Source organism: Numida meleagris, chromosome 1 (genome assembly GCF_002078875.1).
Source record: "Numida meleagris isolate 19003 breed g44 Domestic line chromosome 1, NumMel1.0, whole genome shotgun sequence".
Lineage (NCBI taxonomy): Eukaryota > Metazoa > Chordata > Aves > Galliformes > Numididae > Numida > Numida meleagris.
The window spans coordinates 75425878-75447825 of NC_034409.1; the positions used below are offsets into that span (position 1 = coordinate 75425878).

General features: G+C 41.1%; 1 protein-coding gene across 3 annotated transcripts in view; it reads right to left on the reverse strand.

The window, feature by feature from the left end:
- EPHA1 (EPH receptor A1) overlaps window positions 1-12910 on the reverse strand; it is a 34759-nt gene extending 21849 nt beyond the window's left edge. Inside the window, exons 1-2 of one of the 3 annotated variants that reach the window (XM_021395557.1) lie at window positions 12780-12910; window positions 9288-9355 (exon numbers count right to left, since the gene is read on the reverse strand). Coding sequence is in view for 1 of the 3 variants with exons in the window: in XM_021395548.1 (XP_021251223.1) it covers window positions 9288-9355; window positions 12491-12578 (156 nt within the window). In the remaining 2 variants the exon portion in view is untranslated. The other 2 variants (XM_021395565.1, XM_021395548.1) reach the window with 2 other exon arrangements.

The window sequence follows — 21948 nt, forward strand, 5'->3', positions numbered from 1 at the left end:
AGTGGAAGTAAAAGAGGATATCTTCATGCTAACAATACAAAACTATTGTTAAATACGTTTCTGACTTCATTATTCAGTGAAGCTTTTAAATTCAAAGCAGTGGAAGAAAAGTGTTAAATACAACACTTAATGAAAGGGTGATGAGTTCAGAAGTTGCTAGGCAACTGTCTCACATCCTCAAAGAATCTGCTGCAAAATCAAAATGTATGCCTCTGATTTTTAATGTAATGTTCTTAATGAATGTGTGTGGTAAAGTCTGGTTCAATCAATATGAATTACTTGTCTCTCCAGCTTGTTGGCCCATGACACTGATTTAACCTCCTTTAATAATGTAACTTTCTACTAGTTTCACTCCAGACACTGTATACTTACTCCAGGCATTCAAGAGAGGGCCTTATTTAGTAGCTTGCCTTTCTAAAATGTCCAAGCATGTAGCTACTGGATTTGAGGACTAAAGGGTGCTCTGTGCTTCCGAGGAACCCGTATACTAACACAAGCACTTAGCTCCAGAGATCTGTTCTTGAAAGTCTTTGTATAATATAGAGTAAAATAATTCCAGCACTGGAGTTAGCATTAAATGAACAAAAGCCCTAAAGATAATTTAGTTTAAGTACTATCTCAATAATCTCAGAGCACTGTAAGTTTAGCAAAAAGGAAGGCAACTTTCCTCCCACTGCTGGGTTGGATTCAGTACTAAAGAAAGCAGTGAGGGAGAAGAGTGTCTTTATGAGCTAGTTCATAATGACATGAATGACAAACTGAGAGTGCACCAACAGATATTTGTAGTAAACAGTAATGGTTTAGTCTGCCTTGTGAATAAAGATCCAAAGATAAGATAAGATAGATGCCTTTTAATATCTGCCTTGATTGACTGTGAATTGAAGTCTAAGGAAGGTTTACTTTGTTTTTTCTACTAGTAGGCCTTCTCTAGATCAGACCTGTGTCCAGAAGTCAACATAAGACAACCTGCAATTCCTCCATCCATGGGCTAATATACGTAGGGTCTGCCGTAACGTGTAAAATGGAAATGATCTGGGATAGTTTGTATGCCTTCTTGGAGCTATTGTCACAGGCTCTGCAGGCATCAGTAAAATGGTCTTTTTTGATTTTAGTATTTTTGTGAAAAAAATACATGACAACAAATAAAAATTCCGTCCTTGCTATAAAAAGTTAAGGTACCGGTGAAAGAGGAAACTGACTGTGACAGTATTACAAATCCTCAGGCTCAGACTGGAGTCACAAGAGCTTGTAGTTCACAACAGTAAATCTGTCTCTGTCTCTAGCTTGCCAAGTACTTCTCCTGTCTCCTTTCAGATAAGAGCCTGCCTGCTGTGACCTATATTTCATTTGCCTTCAGGTTAGCTCAGCACAGTAGCTTCCAATCTGTGGCCTGCACACCTTTGGGGAAGGGCACGGGGATACTTTTAAGAGACTTAAAAAAGGTAGCAACAAAGCAAGCACCTTGCTGGTAAGTTGGAAGTTACTAAGCTAAAATGCATGTCTCCACTGGAAAGGCTAGGAGTTCATATGCTGAAAACCACTAACTTGTTTAACTTCGGGTTAGAGTTGCCCTAAGATCAAAAGACTGACTTAGTACAGCCAGCTCCAGTGTACCTGTACTTAGAAAACTGCATCTCTTTCTCATTTAATTTGCAACAGAACTCAGAGTGCTATTTTAATCCACGAAATCTTTTCCTGAAGAAAAATCCCAGGCCCCAGAAAGAACAACCTTTCTCAGCAGCACTGACGTCTCAAGCCTAAAACCACCTAGGAAGAACACAATGATTTCTCTGTCTTCCCACTTGCAGAAGAGGGAGAGAAACAGCAGAACTTTTTTGCCTATGGAGGCTCTTTGACTTTAGTACAGCATTTGCGTGCCATCATGGCAAAAAAATTCTTGTCATAGGTTCAGAGCTGAAGGCCAGCTGTACCTTACAGATTTAGCTACATTACATTCTTAGCATAGTGTCTCAGAGGAAAGCCCATGACAATAAAGACACCTTGCTGATACCTGCTGTGATATGGTAGGAAGGTTCTCTTTAGTTAAAATAAACCCGATGAAAATCTATAGTAGGCAAAGCTAAACCTGACCATGAAAAATAGCAGCACAATACTGGTATTTTGAAAATATTCCAGAATTAAGTTGATGTGACCCCTCACTGAAAGTTTCTCAGTGCTCTCGCAAACTTTCTTGCTGGTGTGGAGGGCAGTTTAGATGATGATGATGAAAGAAGCGTGGTGATTAGTCAACTAGACTTTTAACTTCACGAGTCCTATAACTTTACATCTGAGAACAGCAGAGGCTGCTTTTATTTCTTTGAACTTTTGTCAATGGTCAGACAAGTTTGATTTCATCACATTGTCACGGAGCCTTTCATACAACAGAGGAGTGATGGTTGCTTGTCTGCGTATCTTTCCGGGTGGGATGATATATTTTTTTCCCACAGTGATCCATCGATTATTTTCAGGGAGGAGCAACAGTGTTGTGTAATTGTTTTTCCTCTAGGGCAGTAGTGCATAGGTCTCTATCCCATCCATCTCCTTACAGTTTAACTTGTATTCATGTCCTTATGGGAAGCCAAGGTGCTAATTTGAGCCACAGAACTCCAGTGCATTGATTATATAACCTGTTTATCAAATGTTCTGCTGTCTGCTCATTCTCTGAACTGTCTGGCCATGTTAAGGTCTTGCATGAAAACAGTCTTGGTCACAACCGACGCTACTAGGTCAAGGAGAACAATAGTCTTGTCCAACACTTCATGTAGGTATTTTGGAACGCTTATTTCTTATGTATCTGCTTTGGTAACACCCATTAACAATAATCATTAAAAAGATTGGAACAGAAAAACAGATGATGCCTCTAAGGAGTTCAGAATTCATGTCTAAAATCCTATTAATAAAGCGAACGTTACTCTCATGTTACTTGCGCGCTACATTCTAGACAGCCTAGGATCTATTGTAAACAGAAGTGATATTTATTTTTTTTTTGAGGTAAAGAGATTGCTATGGTGTGATTTGTGGTTTTGTATGGTACACTTCCAAAATTTACAGAGAACCTGAAAAATGCATTTGATGGCAATGAGCAATACTTGTTCTATTTCTATAGGTTCCTTTTAAAGATGAGCATCATATCAGATTGAATCTCACGCTGGAACAGGGTAATTGTGCCTTCTCTCTGGAATGACTAAACATACCTGAAGAAAAGAAGTTGCAGGAAACAGCAGCATGAAAGTCACAATGAGTAGATGGCAGGCTCCAGGCCAAGCGCAGAGAAGGCAAGAATAGGTCTTAAAAGCAACAGAAATAACCTTCCAAGAAACTAGAGGAAATTAGCCAATTTTTCTGCAATTTGGCCTTTGAGTTAGTAATAATCACACTTCAAAGCACGAGTCAACCCAGCAAAGACACAGCATGCAGAAAAAAAAGATACAAAGCCTTTCCTTTCTAACTTGTCTGCCTGCAAACTCAGCAGTATTCTAGTTGATATTGTAATAAAATTTGTTTTGTTTTGTTTTAAAACTTTAAATAGCCTGTTAGTCTTCTCGGAGGACCTTGCTATAGGCAGCCTCATCTGAAAGCCCCAGCTGACTCCTGGTGCTTTTGTTTTGATGTGAGGAAGTTCAGTGAACCTTGTCCGCTCTCGTCTATCAGCTATAAAAAGATGAGCCAGCTTCTTGAAACTGCTAGGCAACAGAGCTGTCGTCATTGCAGTGCCTGAGCAGCCATGGTAATGAATGTAATGGTTGTACAGCATCTTCACTTCAGCTTGGAATGTGTTCTTTCTGCCTTTCAAGTCATAACATTGAGTTCACTAGCTGAGGTTGCTTCTTGGGTGTGTAGCAGTAACTTCAGCCTCAGCTACTTTGTTGGTGCTTCATGCAATCTGAGCTATTGTACAACTATTAATTTACAGCTAACTTCCTCTCATCTCACTTTTCTTATTCCCCAGCCCACCTCGCTGAATATAGTAAAGTATACCTGGATATGCACAACATTTTTTTTCCTTCTTTCCCAAATATATATACAATAACTATTTATCATCAACAAGTATCCCCACAAGTCTACATATCAACAGCAGTAGGGCACATCAGGATATGATGCTGATGCCAGAGCTATTCCCATTTCCAGTTAGTTACTGACTTTATTAGGCATTAACCCTTTATTTCAACACAGAAACTATTTACTTGGAGGTATTAAAACCTGTGCCTGATGATACTTAAGCTGAGAGCAGGCTGGGGTATGTAATGACGCTTTATTTCAGCGTCAGAGGCAATAACAGCTCCTTGAGTTAGAGAGAGGACGTGTTATCAACAGCTATGGAAAGAGATGCACACAATGGCATTTCTGATGGTTATTTTTCATACCATCTTCAGATGCTAAAGACCTGCTGAGACTTGTTCCAAGTAAGACTTATCTGAGTAAGATACTGATGATTAAGTGAACCACTCAGGTTTAGTGAAATAGGAGTGCCATGCTGAAATCACCTGCAGGTTGAGGGCTGTGTGGACCACAACATTATTTTGTCCACAGCCAGGCCCATCTGTCTGAGCAGAAACAGAAAGCAGCCATCAGATAGTATTAACCTCTGGGATCTACCTTGCCTTGCTAGAACCTGGAGGCCTGTAAACATTGTGGTCAGTGATATAAAACTTGCTGACAGGTCACAAGTACTTGATCTAGTCTATTAGCTAAAGCAAATAATTGAGCAGTGTAAAGTTTTTACTATGGCAGGGATTTAATAGAAAAATAAAAGGTCAAAAATAATAATTTGAACACTAGCTTACATAAGTTACATTCATATAGCTTTGGTGGCTGCTACAATCATAGTCAGGCTGCCAGTGAAACATGGGCTACAGAGCTGCACAAGAATTCCATTATTTCCAAAGTTTTCCAAGTGCTTTGGGAACCGTGGTAACTACAACTAGTGGCTATTTATGGATAGGGTTGAGATACATTAGGTCACTGTGGTTTACATGCCCATTCTTTGTCCTGTGTGAAAATGAACCAAAGTTGAGCAGGCCAGGTACCATTCACAGTAGGAGACTTGGTAGAAAGTTTTTAACTGATAGCAGTATTTTGAAGTTTGTGTGGAAGCAAGCAGAAAAAAGTGATGTCCTCCACCTCATCATGCACAGGACACAGAACATCAGCAGCCTATAAAGGAGTGAAAATCATCTGGAAATTTCAATAACATTATGTTCCATGCAGAAGTATAATATGAGAAGAATAAACTCTATAAACTGAAAAGCTACCAGTTGAGAACTGTGCATTTCTGAACTTTTGATACTAATACAATAGGGCAAATCGTACCCATTTATACAAGCTGGCAACTAGTGGGAGCAACAGTGTGCTTGTGATTCTGGGAATAACAGATATCCAAATTAAAAATGAAGTAATTGTGAAAAAGGTCTCTTTTGTAAGCAATGACTGTTGTAGAGCTCGTGAAAACTTGCCTGCAAGGAATGGTAGGTTTAATTTGCAATCCACAGAACAGCATAAAGGCAGAATGCCATCTTGAGAGGCCCAGCATATATCATCCTACAGTACAAATGGCCAAGAACTTAAGTATTCACATATAAAGTTGAAAATATGACTGGATTATATAAATATTGTTCCTGCAGACACAAAAATGAAATCAGAAATAGTGGACAAAAGGAGAATTTCAAGACTGGCACACAAGTTAGGCATGGAATAATCATAGCAACTAAACACAAATATTGGCTTGCCCAATACATTTTAGCACAGGCCTACATAAACTGATAGAGCGAATCACAGGAATAGATACGACAGAGATGAAAACATTAAATCAAGTAGAACTGGGAGAGCCTTTTTTTGCCTGGGCTAAAAATAAAAATTCAAAATGCTAACAAACAAAGCACTCGTGGAAAACTAAGAAATATTCTGGTGTGAAAGGACCTCCGGGTCCCTAGACTATTCTGCACACAGCAAGGCTAAATTCAAAACCAGGCTGGGTTGCTCAAAACCTTGTCTATTGAAAGCAAACTGCAAGAGGATAATGTAACTCCTCATCACCATTTGTTCAAAACTGATGTAGCTGTACTTGAAAGCAAAACAGAGATAAATGATTTCTACATTGTTATTTTACAACCTGCCAGGAAGCAATGCTACTGTGCCTTGTCATTTTATTTATTCATGACAGCATTTCAGAAGACCTTTTCCAATAGTTTTGATGATTTTTTAAAATCAGTGCAAGTAGCCAGACTACCTATGCAGCATGGGATTACCTTAAAGAATCATAGAATTGTTTGGGTTGGAAGGACATTTACGATCATCTAGTTCCAACCCTCCTGCTATAGGCAGGGACACTTTCCTCTAGACCAGGTTGCTCAAAGCCCCATCCAGCCTGGCCTTGAATGCTTCCAGAGTGGGGGCATCCACAACCTCGCTGGGCAACCTGTTCCAGTGTCTCACCACCCTCACAGTAAAGAATTTCTTCCTAATCTCTAGTCTAAATCCACCCTCTTCCAGTTTAAAACCATTTCACCTTGTTCTGTCACTACATGCCCTTCTAAAAAGTCCCTCCCCAGCTTTCCTGTAGGCCCCCTTCAAGTACTGGAAGGCCACTATAAGGTCCCCCTGGAGTCTTCTCTTCTGTAGGCTGAAGAGCCCCAGCACTCTCACCATGTCCTCACAGGGGAGGTGCTTCAGCCCTCTGATCATCTTCATGGCCCTCCTCTGGACCTGCTCCAACAAATCCATGTCCTTCTTGTGTTGGAGGCCCCAGAACTGGATCCAGCATGTCCAGGTGGGGTCTCATGAGAGCAGAGTAGAGGGGCAAAATCACCGCCCTTGACCTGCTCGTTACTCTTCTCTTGATGCAACCCAGGGTACAGTTGGCCTTCTGGGCTGCAAGTGTACGTTGCCAGCTCATGTTGAATCTTTCATCAACTGACACCCCCAAATCCTTCTCCTCAGGGCTGCTCTCAAGCCATTCTATGCCCAGCCTGTATCTGTGCTTGATGTCAGAGCAAGTAAGTTCTTGGCTCCTGACACCTTCAAAGTGATCACCATTAGTTCTAAACCATGTTAGAAGAGGGGAATCTACCACTGTACTGTAATACACCTCCCCATGTTCATTTGATATTGCTATCTCAACAGTCCACAGAAAGAGATAAAAAAAAATTATCAAGGAATTTGCTAGGTGATCAGGGGGTTGCGGAGAGAGGGAGATAAAGTTATAGGAGCAGTCTGCCTTGTTAAGGGCTTAGTTTTTAATAGTTTTTAACTTAAAATGAATGAAACACTTTGTAAACACCTATTACAAAGCAAGCTAGCATAAACCTTTTAGCCAACAAATTCCTATAGACACTTCAGTTTTATGTCACACCACTAAACCTAGGTAAGATTTCACTGCTAGTTAGTGTACTCTAGAAGTTCACAATAGAGACCCATGCTGTCCAAAACTGACTGGCATTCAGCTTTACAGCTTGGTGTACATAGGCTGCACACGTATTAACAAAAGCATTGTGTACATTACATACAGACCCTGCGTGACCATGAAACCATCACACGTGGCAAGCCACTTCATGCATTATCACTGGATAAAGAAGAGCAGAAAACAAAGGTGTAATTCTGCCTCCACAGAGTCATCCAACCTCCACTGCGCTATGCCTTAGAGACCTTACTCATAGAAAGCATGAAAATTCCTCACAGCAAATTCCTTCTATTTGTGATAAGTGTATTGACACAAATCCAGCTCACAGATGGGAGATCTCTGGCACCCGAGATTAGGTGCAAGTAGCATTGTTACATGAAATACAGCTCTTCCTTGTAAGCAATACAGCTCAGATGTTTCCAGCCTGTTAATACTGAAGCTAGTCAGACTATTCCATTTTAATCTTAGACCTTTTGTGTCAAAAATGTTCTGAATTAATCTTGGTTCTCTTTCAAACACATTTCCTTCTGCATTTTGAAGGAACGGTTTGTGAAACTTGTTCAAAGTTTGATTCCAAGAGAATCACCCATTGTTCCATTTGTGCTTGTGGCAATTTGTTAGTCCTTCCACCTAGCAGTTATCAGGAAGTGACTTAGTTAGACAAACTCGTACAACAGAGTAGCTCATCAGAAGTCAGTGAATCTATTTTTCATTATGTGTTAGTTTATCAGTCATCAGTATCTTCATCTATTAGTTTAGCATGCTCTCAGATCATGTTCTCCAGCATCTTCTAAAATTCCTAATTACAACTACATTTTAAATATATACATATACATTTAAATATATACATTAATGTTTTTTTTTTAAAAGCGGATGTAGCACAAACTGAAGGGTATGCCAACTCTTATCACTGCTGTGAACCTACTCTTCAAAAAACCAGATGTTCTGTGACAAAGGTTTGTCTTCTTTCTATCATATTATTTTTAAAAATGCACTTTTCAGTTTCTCCCCATGTCTTCAGACTTCATCCTGAACATGCCTGGAGAGCAGTGCTGGGTTAAAATCACCATGCAGACAGTTGATAAGGACAACAAAGTGAACAATGGGCAAAAGATGATCCACATATATGTGTCACTATGGCACCTGTTTTGAGTAGGCTGTAATTATAAGCAAAATAGCTCTACAAATAAATGCAGTTATGCCTGTATAGGAAAACCTCACTATCTGGCTCTAGTTCACCTAGTAAGACTACCAGGAGTAGGTGGAGGCTGGGATGAATTTCAACCAGCCAAAGCACATTACCGAGGAAAGTTATGAAAATGAGTTAGGAACAGGCTGAGCCCAGGTCTACTTTATAAGCAGCAAGGGTAAAGACTTTCTCCATAGGAGAGCTTGTGGCTTGCTAGAAAGATAAGAGTATGGATGAGGAGCTTTAACTACATATTAACATACTTCCTTTCAACCGCTGCAGCATAGTTCGTGAACGCACTCCTTTGTGCCTTTTTCCACTACTCCCACAGCCCTGCTGCTATAAAGGAAACCATCCTCCATCACTGAAGTTGTGATGCTAGAAGGGCCACTCATCTGTACTTGATACAAAATAGCTGTACTCATACAAATATAACTGAGAGCACAGCATTGCCACCTCTCAAAGGACTGCGCTGCATGATTTCACATGAAGCCTTGGCTCCTGGAATCACCCGACAAAGAAATTCAGTAGGCTATTCACTTTCAGCCCTCAAAGAGATGTGAAAATACGATCAGAGGTTCAGCAGAGGGAGGAGCTGCAGATGCCTGATTCTAGAGGATGGGATAAAATTTCAAATTGAATTATGTTTTTCCACTTTGTAGCATTCCCTGCAGTTCCCCATCCTTGAACGTATATACTCACCCCTACTTCTGGAGGGTCTGGAAGCCAGCCCAGCTCACCCTGTGCAGTGCTTGTGTCTAGGAGATTCACTGAAAAAAGAAGGGAAAAATAATCAGTGACCTAACTCAAATATCCCATGGAATAGCTTCATCCTAGTTTTGTCAAAGAAAGCAAAGCCTGCACTTTCTCCATCACCTCACAGCTCCACATTCTTTGTGACCTTTTATCTTCAGAAACCACGGCTAGGAAGAATGGGAAAATATGAAACAGTGCAGCTAGTCAGGAGTTAAAAGTTGTTCCTCGTATATGAGACCCCCTCCTCTTCTATCCTCCTCTCAATTAACACCCACACGCATCTGAAAAACGCAATGCCATGCTAAACCCTGACAACATTTACTGCTTTCCAAAGCTGTCCCAGAATGGGAACAGGAGGCTGAAACCTATTGAAATGGGAAGACAGTATTAGCAGCTGCCCACATCCTCCTTGGAATAGGAAGGCAGCAGACAAAATGGATGAAGAGGCAGGCGATCGAATAAATTACCAACACAAAAGATCAATCAGTGTCAGCAACAGGTACCATTCAGTGCTTGAAACACCGTGGGAAAGACAGGCAGTGTGAAGTCGTAAAAAGAATTTTCCACTGTCACAGTCTCCAAAACACATGAGACTTCATCTTCTCAATCTGCCTAGCTCTACACCTCTGTAGTGCTGCTCAGTCTGATGTTGGCCTAGAAATAGTTTTACTGTCTGCCCCTCAGAAATGTTCCATCCACGACAGCAAGATAATAGCAGCTTCAGGGCACAGCATTGCCATCTCTCTAAAGGATTGCATTGCACGATTCCACATTAAGTCTTGGCTCCTGGAGTCATCCGACAAAGAAATTCGGTAGGCTATTCATTTTTAGCCCTCAAAGAAATTTGAAAATATGATCAGAGTTTGCCCTTAAGTCTTGATCTGGAGTGAAATTAAAAATGTATCACTTCTTAGGCAAACAAGGAGAAGGGAGAGGAGATGAAATAAGTCACGCTGCTGGATGTACAGCTTCGAGGCTGCCTTTGGGTCTGCTGGCACTGACAGAACAGACTACTGATGTCAGTGCACCTATCACAGCCCCGACTTGCTAACAGAAGAAAAAAAATCTTTGGATTCCTGTGAGTGTATTCAGAGGGGTCATTTCTAAACATCTCAGAAAAGAATTCGGGAGTGAGGGGTAGGAGAGGAAGAACATTTAAATTGCATTTAAATATCCAGATTTCCTCCCCCTCGTCTGACTGCTTCACAAATACTGCCTGCCAACTACAACTAACAGTGTAAAGTGCAGATCAGCAGGAGTCCTGTGGAATGAGGAAGCAGGCTGTGGGCCCAGAATCAGAGATAAGAGGGATTGCACTGCTATTCTCACCTCTGAAACACCCTTTTGGGACTGGGAGAAGGGAAAAGCAGGAATCCAGGTTTTGCAAGTTTGCTGCATTCATGGGATGGTCATATGGCAAAACCTTCCAAGCCACAGACTCCCTGTCCAGAAGAGGCTCCTCACTCACTACCCTTCTGCTTTCAGTCTCTCTATTTCAGATATTATTCTTGTGTTGTTGGCAGCAAAAAAAAACCTTACAGGGTGTGCTAGCTTGTCCTTCCAGAACCGTCACCCAGATAATATCTATCCCACACACTTCAGGCCTGAAGCAGTGATGTGGAAGCAAGAGGGGCTGCACAGCAAGTTCTAGCAGAGCAAAGGAAAAGGCACTCAGAAGAGGCCAGGACGGGAACCTTCACAGCCTGTAAGCCACGCCACCGTCACTGGAGTGAGCAAAGTCCACAAAGTCAAGAAATACCTCTCTCAAAGTGAAACCCGTAGCAGGGATTCTCCAGCGAAAGGAAGAATGAGTCAGTAGGACTGCAAAAGAACAGGGAATGCAAGTACTTTGGGATTACTGGCTCTTAGGTCCGCAGCCTCTGACCTAAGAATCTCACCATGGCTCTCCAGCCGCATGAGAGATCTACCCAAAAAGAAGAAAGATTTCAGATAAGAGGGGATGCCAGGGAATTGCCTGTTCCTTGCCAGACACGTTAAGGAAGAGTAGATCACAGATGCAGCCAAAATAAGATGTCTGAGATAGCTGAGAAGTTGGCAGAGAGATCTGCGTGTAACTGACAACTACTGGTCACATACTTATGGAAAACAGAGCCTGTGTGGCAATACCTTACATTACTTCTCACCTGGGTTCACTTTTTCCACAGCGTCTACTAGTTGCTTCCATTTAGCTGAATCCTTAATACAAATATGCATGTCAAGAACAGCTTAAATGAGCATTCCACACACAGAGTCTGAGGTGAGCCCATGGCTGAACTGCAAGTTATGACTAAGTCCTCCCGATCAAGGGCCTGGAGCAGCAAATGAGGGGGCTATCCTTGGGATGGAAAAGCCCTGACATCTCTCACCATACAAAACAGAGACTCAAGAAGAAGTCTCTAGCAGAAATTAAGCGCGAGAGGTAGGGAACTGAACAGAGATTTACTCTTCCTCACCCTTCTGTTAAAATTCCCATTCCCCAGATGTTTCATAACCGCCGTGCAATTGCCAAGATGGAAGAAAAAAAGATTCCTGCATGTAATAAAAGGGGCTAAGTGGAACAGAGAAGGGAAGTAGGAAAGTCTTGAAAGGAGAGGTGGAAGAAGAAATTGTAAAGCTGAGCTCTACTTTCCTACTCTGAGGTAGGTTAAAGAGAGTGCCTCATCTCCCACACCTCCCAGAAATGACTGTTCTCTTGCTCACAAGGGTTAACTCTCTAGTGAGCTTCCTTAGGAAACTGCGGGGGTGTTGTCGAGGGGGTGAGGGGAACAACTTCATAAGTTTATGTTTAAGCTTGTTATCCGCAACGCATGTGTTTAATGCAAACAGAGGAAGAATTCTCTTGGATCACTGGATTTGCTGAGGCAGTTGTGCATCATTTGGGAGGGGGTGGAGAGGGAGGGGGGAACAGCATACCTGAGCTCAGTTCACTGAGCCACTAAGAGACAGTGGGGGCTTGCTTTTGGATTTCAACCCCCACACCCCACCTACTTGCCTAGCCACCAGTTTCCCGCAGCCCTTCTTCAGTTCTCTCCCAGCAGGCTGTACTGTCCCCCTAGGCCCCATATAAGCAGACCAGGCCCTGTTCCCTGCCCTTCAAAGAGGTCCCTCTCTCTTGCTTGCTGTCCGAGCCCAGCAGGTCCCACACTTACCTTCTTTCCCAAGCACCTCAGGAGGAAGAAGAGACCCAAAGAGAAGGATCCCAAGAGAGAGCTCGATCCCACCCATCCTCAGCTCCATGCTGGTTGGAGAGGGGGCCTTGATCCCAGCCCCTGCCTGCTCTCCTGGCTCAGGCCTCCAAGCCTCGGCTCCTGCTCACAGCGCATGAATCTCTCCCGCAGCCTCCTGACTGGAGCGCGCACATTGCACAACCTCCCTGCCTGGCCCACAGTTATGATGAAAGCTCAAGGCAAGTGGGTGGAGAAGCCTTACTGCCTTTACCTGTTTGAAAGGGGCTGGTCACAGACTTCCCATCTGGCAGGCAAATAAACCCACCTTAAAGGCAGCCACCTTTTTCCTGGGAGCCTCCCTCCACCTTTGCTCCAGTCCTGTGAGAGGCTCCCGATTGCCACCTCCTGGGCAGCCTTCGCTACCGTCCTTGCACTTGAGCGGGTCTTTTGCACGGAGAGCAGCCCGGCATTTTTGTTAGAAACTGCTCGGCCCATTTCTGTCTGTCGTAATGTGGCTAAAGCCACTAAACTGTGCTCTTGCTATCATCCTTGCAGTAGATATTTAGGAAATTCATGTGTATAGTGGTGGCAGTGGCTGATATTGCTCCCCAAGTTGTAGTGTGATAGCCATACATCATTATCTGGTGGAATTACTGTCTTCGTGTTAGTAAATTCCCCAGCATGGATGAAGATGCCTGATTTTTAATACAAAAACAATGCTGAGAAAGCAACTGAGCTGGGAGGACTCTTGCTATGTATGAAGACCTCATGGCATTTTTAGTTTCCTACTTGAGGGACATAAATATGAAATAACTTCCTTTTGTGGTATCTCTTCTGCCATTTTGATGTTCTTTCATCAAGGATGTTACTCCCACTCATCTACAGCTATTACACCCCTCCCTATAAAGTACAGATGGTAATATTTCTGCTCTTGCTGTAAGGCTGTGTTCTTCCTGCTCTCTTCTTCCTTCTCTGCAAAGAAGACTGAAGAAAAAACTTTGTCAGGTTGCCTAGAGAAACTGGAGGACCTCCACCCTTGGAGATGTTCCGGACTTGCCAGTGCTCAGCCCTAAACAACATAAATAGCTCTGGAATCAGCCCTGCTGTGAGCAGATACTGGTACTACAGACTTCCTGAGGTCCCTTGCACCTAAATATTTCTGTGGTGAGTCTGTGATTCCTAAACCATGTCCTTTAGAAAATCAAGATCTATCCCAGGAGTTTCAAACACAGGTGAGAGAAATTTGTGCTCTTTTCAGAGAAAACAGGCAAAATGCTAAGCTTCAAATTTAACATAATGCACAAATTTATTCCAGTTTAATGCTGAATAATGTGTTCTTTCTCATCGTACAGTGCTAAGTCCCAAATTTTCTTGCCCACCCTTTCCCCACTGCAACACAAAAATGTTTCTCTGTCTACATCCCATACCTTAAGTTTGCACTAGCAGAAAGATCCATTTCAATCTTCATCTGTAAAGTATTGTGTCTTCATCAGTCTGTGATGTAGCAGTGAGGCAGATGGACCTACAACTCACTTCTCCTTTGTGATGGGACAGAATAGGTGCGGCCATGTAGACATGAAGGAGGAAAGAACCGGTTGCAGCTGGAGGGTAAGGCTCTAGGACTGCTCAGGAGCTCATATTTTTTATATGGGAAAAAAAACAATCAGTGTTGTGGCCTTACATTCATTTCTTTGGGGCTACCAAGGCTTGCATCTGTAAACTTTCTAAAGTGCCAGAGTTCTGATGTGAGGGACATGGGGATTCTATGTCTCTCCTTAGATGGCAGATACTCAAAGGTGTTTGATCTAAGCTGTTGGGAATACGCAGCAACAGATTTACTAGGGACAAGTAGAGAAGGTACCCTAAAAATATTTGCTTTCATCTCTTTCCCATGTTAGTGTTGGCTGATGGAAGTAAAAAAAAAATACAGTATTCCAGTTGATGGGGGTCAGAAATTGTATGTACGGTTTTGTTATTTTGTAGATTGAAGTTCACCTATGGTATCTTCCTCTCAGAATGTGTGCAAAGATAGTAAAACAAAATATGGTCTGATGTCACAGCAAGATCCAGATCTGCAGCAAATCTGTAATCAAGAGGGAATGCAAAAAGCAGAAAACCCAAGTTCCTGGAAATTTGTTGATGTCTGTAAAAACTCTGCTGCATAGCTTTGCCCTGTGTTCTCTGCACTAAACTGCAAGTCCAAAGGGAAAAAGAAGGAATCTACCCAGAGGCTGTACCCATTATAGCTGGAGCACTGCTTGTGAATTTTCCACTAAGTATTTCATTGACAGGATGCTTTTACTTGTTCATCATAAGGTAGAATCTTCTTTACAAACTGCTGGAGGAAGCTAATTCCCTGAATGTCTAGTGAAAACAAACAGACAAAAAAAAACAAGCAAGCAAACAAAAACTTAATTCCAGGAAATCTTTCATCTTTACAACCTTTTCACAGTTATGCTTTCTCAGTGAGCACCACATTTCTGGCATGAATTTTTATAGCAAGAGGAGAAGTACATCTTTTAAAATGACTTCCAGCATTTTTTCAAATTGAAGCTCATCTTCTGTTTCTACACCTCTTGAATATCTCTGAGTGGCAGGGCATGTTTTTTTTTTCCTTCTGTTTCTGTGTATCTTGTTTCATGTATCACTGAGATTTGGTATCTACCTGGAAAATACTAATACACAACACACCTGGGCTTACCTCCTACAGAAATGTGGACTTGTGGTGAGGGAAGTGAGGGGGAAAGGTATGCGCCAGGTCTTGTCTTGGTATACTGTTGGGACAGTAAAAAGGCAATACCAAGCCAGAATTGGGACATGCTTCCTTTGAAATGCAGTTCAGACAGAACTCTTGGTATGTTTCTAATGTTTTGTTTACTGTGTTTGCTACTCCTCACATTTTGGGAAGAGCTATGAATTTCACCACATCCCTCCAGATCATGAACAAAACTGAACCTAGAAACCAGTTGGTTTTGTTCCCAAACCAACAAAGCATCCTTACATCTGTCAACCTTTAGTTTTGCTATTTTTGAAATTGTGCACTTTGAGCTAGCTGTCAGCAAGAGGTATAGAGCTCCATGGTGCCTCAATCACATTTTGCAACAATCTGCACTTTAGTGCAAAGGAGGAACTTGCCCTGGTGATATCTTTGGTAGAAGGAACCAAACCCTTGTTCTGTGACCTCTGATTCATCCCGTTTATCCACTAACTCCACACCTCTAAGAAAAATATGTGACAGCTCTGTACATCATAGGGGACACTCTTTTGCTGTTTCATTCCCTATAATGAATCTGTGCCTTCTTTCTCTTGTTCTCTTCTGCATGACCACAGTTTAATATTCTAGTATTATCTTTTCTTTTAATCTAGGAAATTTTCTGGTTCTGTTCCACCAGCAATTATGTTAGAACATTTCAAATATCTGACTTCAGGTAGTCTACAGAAGATAGATAGATTCCTACCATCTAGTGGTTTAAATTGTTACATTAGTTTTCCAATAGGACTGTTTTTCACCCAGAAACTCAGACATTTTTAAACAGATATTTTACATTCCTACAAAGGAACACAAGTAACCTTTCTTGACCACAAAGCGAGCCTAACTTGGGGACCTGTGCACTTGACTGCACAAGTAGTCAAGCTAGTTGTCCTTCTCCCTCAAGAAGGAAGACAAGGGCAGGGGAATGAATGAAGCTGACAGAGTAAGCGTGTAGATCTGGGTTTTGATAGAACTTGTGTGTAGATCTGGGTTTTGATTTTTATTGTTCAGCGAACGCTTCCTCACCCTTCCTCACATATCTGGAGATGAACACCCTTGGAGATGCATAGGATTTGCCTGAACAAGGCCTTGAGCAACCTGATACAGATTTGGTGCTAACCTTGCTGTGAGCAGGTATTTGGGATAGAGACCTCCTGTAGTAAGTTCCCACTTTAATCTTTTTGTGATTATTTGATCACTATTAGATGAACAATCATATGTTCCTGTCACCAGTAATGTAGGCAACTCCTTACCTGGGTTCCACCAAAATGTTGTTCATCAACAACATACTTATAGGTGTTTCTGTATTGATACCTTCCTTACCTGAAGACCTAATTAGCACAGTAGTGTATTTCTACTCTTGTCTGAACCGCGGACCTTCAGGCTTTTCTCTCCTCATAAGCTATGCTCTCACTGGGCTTGCAGAACAGGAGTAAATACAATTACTGTATCACTTCGAAATGAGGAGGATCTTTTTTTTTTTCATCAGAAATCACCTGAAAAAAAAAAAATTCTGTTGCCTTCATATCCCAGTTCTGCTCCCTCTGGTGGTCGACTGGATGTGGAGCCCTGGAAATGCCGTCTGCCTGAAATCGTTGTGTCAGGATGAGAGAGGAACCCACCCACCCATCGGCACTGCACGTAGCCTAAGAGGGATGCAAGCAGTTTTGTCTGGAGATGTTTGTGATTTTGTGTTGGGTTTTTTTTGTTTGTTTTTGTTTTTTCTCGAGCAAAGACTTCTGGTTCACAACCTAAGCACAGCAAGGCTCTGCTTATGCTAAGCTGCTACATTTTGGGTATAGAAGTGGAAAGCAATCCAGAGACATTATACAATCTGATTTATATTCTCACTCATAAAACTACCCTAATGGGTACAATTTCAAGTATCAAGAGCTTGTTACTTTCTAATAGATATTATAACATATCATATACTTACAGATGAAAAGAATTGCAGTTCTGCTCTAACACTCACTTTCGACAGCGTTTGATTCCTGGGCATATTTGAAGATATTTATCTTGGTGGTGTTAAGTTTCCAATTTTTTATTACTTGTTACTGACCTCTTGAGGGTGGGCGGATGGGAGGGAAAGCAGGATTCAATTTTTCCTTGAGCATTACTAGCAGAACAGCATATGTGTCATTAGCATAAAACTCAGCTCCAGAGAACTTTGATTTCTAGTAGAGATGCTCGTGACTTCTTCAACTAGGTTGTAGACAAAGAGGATTGTAACATTTTCAGTAATTGAATCACAGCTCAAGTTATAGTAAGAGCAGCCTCTGTACAACAAGAGCATACCTCTATAATTTTTGTTTATTCATATTTTCTTGTTCTTTCCCACTCTCAAATTAATTATACATAAGTGTAAAAAATACTTCACCAAGATTGGAATAAGTCACTAGGATTCAAAACATGCTGTTAGCATTCATGTCACTTGTCACTTTGATAGTGCAATTTTTAATTATTATTTGTACACCAACAATTGAACATGTGTACAAATCAAGTTTTAATTTCTACTTTTTAACAGAAATTTTGCTGCTTTTATTTCTGTTTCAGTTTTGCCGTTATTTTTACTATCTTGACAGATTATAGTTCAGTGATCTAATGTCAATACACTTGTCCTTTTCTCTTGCTATGGTAGCGTAATATTGATGTTGCAGTGCTGCAAACTCCCACTGTCCTGTGCAAAAATGAAATAGTTTCCCTCAGTGACAGTGTTAACAACCTATGCTTGTCCCAAGTGGTTTCTATCTTGAGATCAAGAGAAAATACTTGAAACAGACACCTTGCTCTCTTGCATCTGGAATGAGAGTATTTTGATTGCAATAACAATAACATCTTTCCAATTCACTGCCAACTCTCTTCCCGGTTCAGAATCCCACTTGAGTTTTAAAGCTTAATCTCCAAATTAAATCAAAATTTGAAAACAAAAATTAATGCTGAAAGCATTTGTAGATCAAAAACACAATTAAACACAACACAGCTTTTGGAAGTCCTGATTTTCCACAGTGACTAAGCTAGAGGCCTCATGCTGCTGGAGCTACCTGGTCCTCTCTCAGCTTTACACACCAATTTGTGAAAACAGACAGTCTTACATCTTTGAGTTTATGCAGGTAGAGCCAACTGTACAGTCTGGATGAGTACTGATCTTCTTGTCCTCGCTTTTTCCTGAACTTGTCTGAAAGATAACTGAGAACAGCAAGATGTTTCAAGCCAAGAGCCTTAGGTTACAGGTATGGTGCTGTAACCAAAGCACCTGCAGGCAATTTTCTGATCTAGAGACGATTGCAGACCAAAGCGAAACTGAAACGAACTTGCTGGTGCGGATCTTCACCTCATTCCTCTGATCATGTCTCCTTTGTTCCTGATTGCTTCCTAATGCACTCCATTAAAGGAGTCTTAAGGCCCACACAACCATCCAGCTGGAAAATGAAAAGGTTTTAGAATCTAAAACAATTTTAGACTTCTGGGGTGAAGTTCAAATTGTTTATGCATATTTGTTACCAAATAGCCTGTTTATATGACTGCAGACTTCATTTTTGGTATCTTTTCAGATTTTATATGCTGGATAAATAATTTTGTACAGAAGCATAAAACAGACCCGGAGAGGGATCATCTCCCTTATTCTATAAATCTTCTATCTACACATGTGTGCAAGAGAAACTCCTATTACATTCTACGTCTTATCATAGTAAAGCCTGTTTATCTATTGCTCTTGGTATGCTGAATGACATAAGGAAAACATGGGTACTTTCTCAATGGAGAAAAAACATCATTTTTTGACAGATTTTCACCCTCGTGATATTAGAGTCCACTTTCTGCATTTAATACTATCTACACATGCATCTTCATTGACTGCAACTCCATTGTTGCAAATAGCTGTATTAATTTAACCTTGAGGCTTTCCTCCTGCTTCAGATCAAAGGACAAACAAAGCTGTTTAGGCAGCCATAGGATTATCTGCATGTTTGCTAAGCTCTTAAAGAATCCAAACAAGGGAGACTGGTGGGCTCACTTTCCATGTAAACCAAGATGGATAGGCTGTGCCAATGTGCCTTTGTCAAGAGTAAGTGATCGTGCTAAAACTTCTCTGCTCTTTGAATTGGATTTCCAGCAGAATTTTGATTTCCCTAGCCCACAACAGAAACACATACCCTTAGTAAACTTTTTGTATTTAGACACGCAGTAAAGCAAGGAAATATTTTTAAATTTAGGTCCATTTAATTATTTTGGAGATTGCTAATTTATAGGAACCACTTCTAAGAAATGTCTTACCTGGGTTGCCAGTGATTCATGACAGTTTTTCACTGGTTTGACTACACTGAAAAGATTTTGTTGGTAACCTACCATCATCAGTGGTAATGGTAGTTAGCATGCAGGATACATCTGCAAAGTATCTTCTTGAGTAAAGTTACCTCTTTGGTATGTATCATTGAAGATACTGGACCTTGAGTACCTTGATCATTACTTGACATCTCTGCCATCATCCTCCAAATCCTTTTCATTCTTGAGCACAAGGACAACACTAATGAGATTTTGTAGGCTGTCCAGGCTGAGTGCCTACAGGCTGAGCTCTGGTGCCAAACTACTGATGAGATCTGTGTTCTCATCTTGCACCTTGTTCAGGACAGCCTTCACAAAAATAACTGCAAAGATTAATATTGTTTTTTATGGCCATGTAAACCCTGGTGTGGGCGTACTGGTGGAGATAAGATGGGAGATAGACTTGGGCTCTGAGTTATCTCCTCATTTTATTCATTGCAGGGACACTGGGTGAAGATTGTGTCCTCTCAGAAGTTCTCCGCTTTTGGCTGTGGTTCTCACATGTGTCTCAGAACTACAGAGGTAAGAGTGTAAAATGGCTGTTGTTTCAGTCATGGCATCCCTCTCAGGAGCATCATCCTTATCTGTACAGTAAGGACAGGCCTGCTGAAGTGCCCTTGACCAATGAGGAACAACTCTAGGGCACAGCCGTGCTAATCTCTAACAGCTAGAAGCAGATGATTCTTACAACAGCCATAAGCATGTGAGGGCCTCTTCCAAAGTTCTTATCAGTATGTTTAAACCATAGTGTCTTTCTGCTCCTTATTTTTCTTGCCATGTATATAAGCATGTCAGTACCTCCTAAAAGGGAGGGTAGAAACCTCTGCTTTTACTAACCTCAGAAGGGACCCCTGGAGATCTCTAGCCCAGGCCACTGCTTACAGCAGGATTAACTTCAAAGCCTGATCTGACTTGAGAGAATTTGGATTTGAGGCATCAGTTTTGTCCCATGCTCCTTACAGTTATTTACCATCTTTAAATCCTTTAATAGTATTTGATGCAAAGTACTTCTCTAACATATTTCTGAAGTATTTCTCTATTAGTAAGTAATGGGCTTTTGTTGAGACCCTCTTCTACTCATTTCTGGAAGAGCTGGCAGGTGATATAAAATATTCACTACAACACTAATCATTTAAAATAATGCTGCTAAATTTTTGCTCACAGCAGTAATTAGATATTCATTGGCATGAGAGCCAATATTCTGTGTTAATATTTTAGCCTGACCAGACTTTCTACTTGAGGATAGATTTTAATGTAAGTTTTAAATTTCGTATTTCTCTTTTGTCAGATGAGTATAAGTCAACTTACTCAGTTACAGGGCCAGCTTCCTATGCTGGTCAAATCCACTTACCATAATTTTTAATGATTGTAGCCAGAGAAAGCAAATATCACTATGCTCTTTCAGTCTTCTAGGGAGGATATCTGAGGGCAGGTATGTGCTGAATTACCTTTGAATTAGACAGAAGTAGAAGCAAGTCTTTTTTTTTCTCCCAGTACTTTCATACGTAAGAGCTGAGATCTGAGTCACAAGGTCTGTTTGGTGCTTTAAAGAACCATGGGGGAGTAAAGTATTAAATAATAAAATAATGAAGTTGCCTTTTTACCCCTTTTCCTGAACAAAACTGGTATTTTCTCATTTGTCTGAATCATCCTGTTCTGCCTACATGTAGATTGGATATTAGAAAAAGTTTCTTCTCCAGAAGAGTGGTCAGGTGCTAGAACGGGCTGCCCAGGGAGGTGGTGGAGTCACCGTCCCCGGAGGTGTTCAAGGAACATTTAGATGTTGTACTAAGGGATATGTTTTAGTGGGAAAATACTGGTGATAGGTGGATGCTTGGACTAGGTGATCTTGGAGGTCTTTTCCAACCTTGATGATTCTATGATTCTAAACACACAAAATAACACTGCTGAGCACATTGCAGATTCTTATGTCTGCTGCATTGCAGCATATGCTAGAATTTTCACTGGTTTTGCTATAGAAACAACAGCAGGTGCAGCAGCAGTATTGTTAGGTTTATGCTGATAGATTTTAACACGCCTCCAGCATCCTTATTTGCATGTTACAGTCTTTCCTGATAAAAGTTACATGATAAGACCTGTATATGAGTCTTTGTGTTGCCATAGGAACAGTCTAAACCTAAAACATCTCCCTATAAAAGGAAATATCTTTCTCGTAAAACACTCATAGGAAAGTCATGCTCCTGTCAAATCAGTGGCACTTTCATTTTCATTACCTAGAATAATTCAAAGTAAGATGAGTTTACATTAATGCTCTTCTAACTTGTGGTGGAATGTTAGAAGTGCAGCCTTATGCTAAATTTCAAGAAAATCATAGCTTAATTTCCATTTTCTTTCAAAGTACAGTATT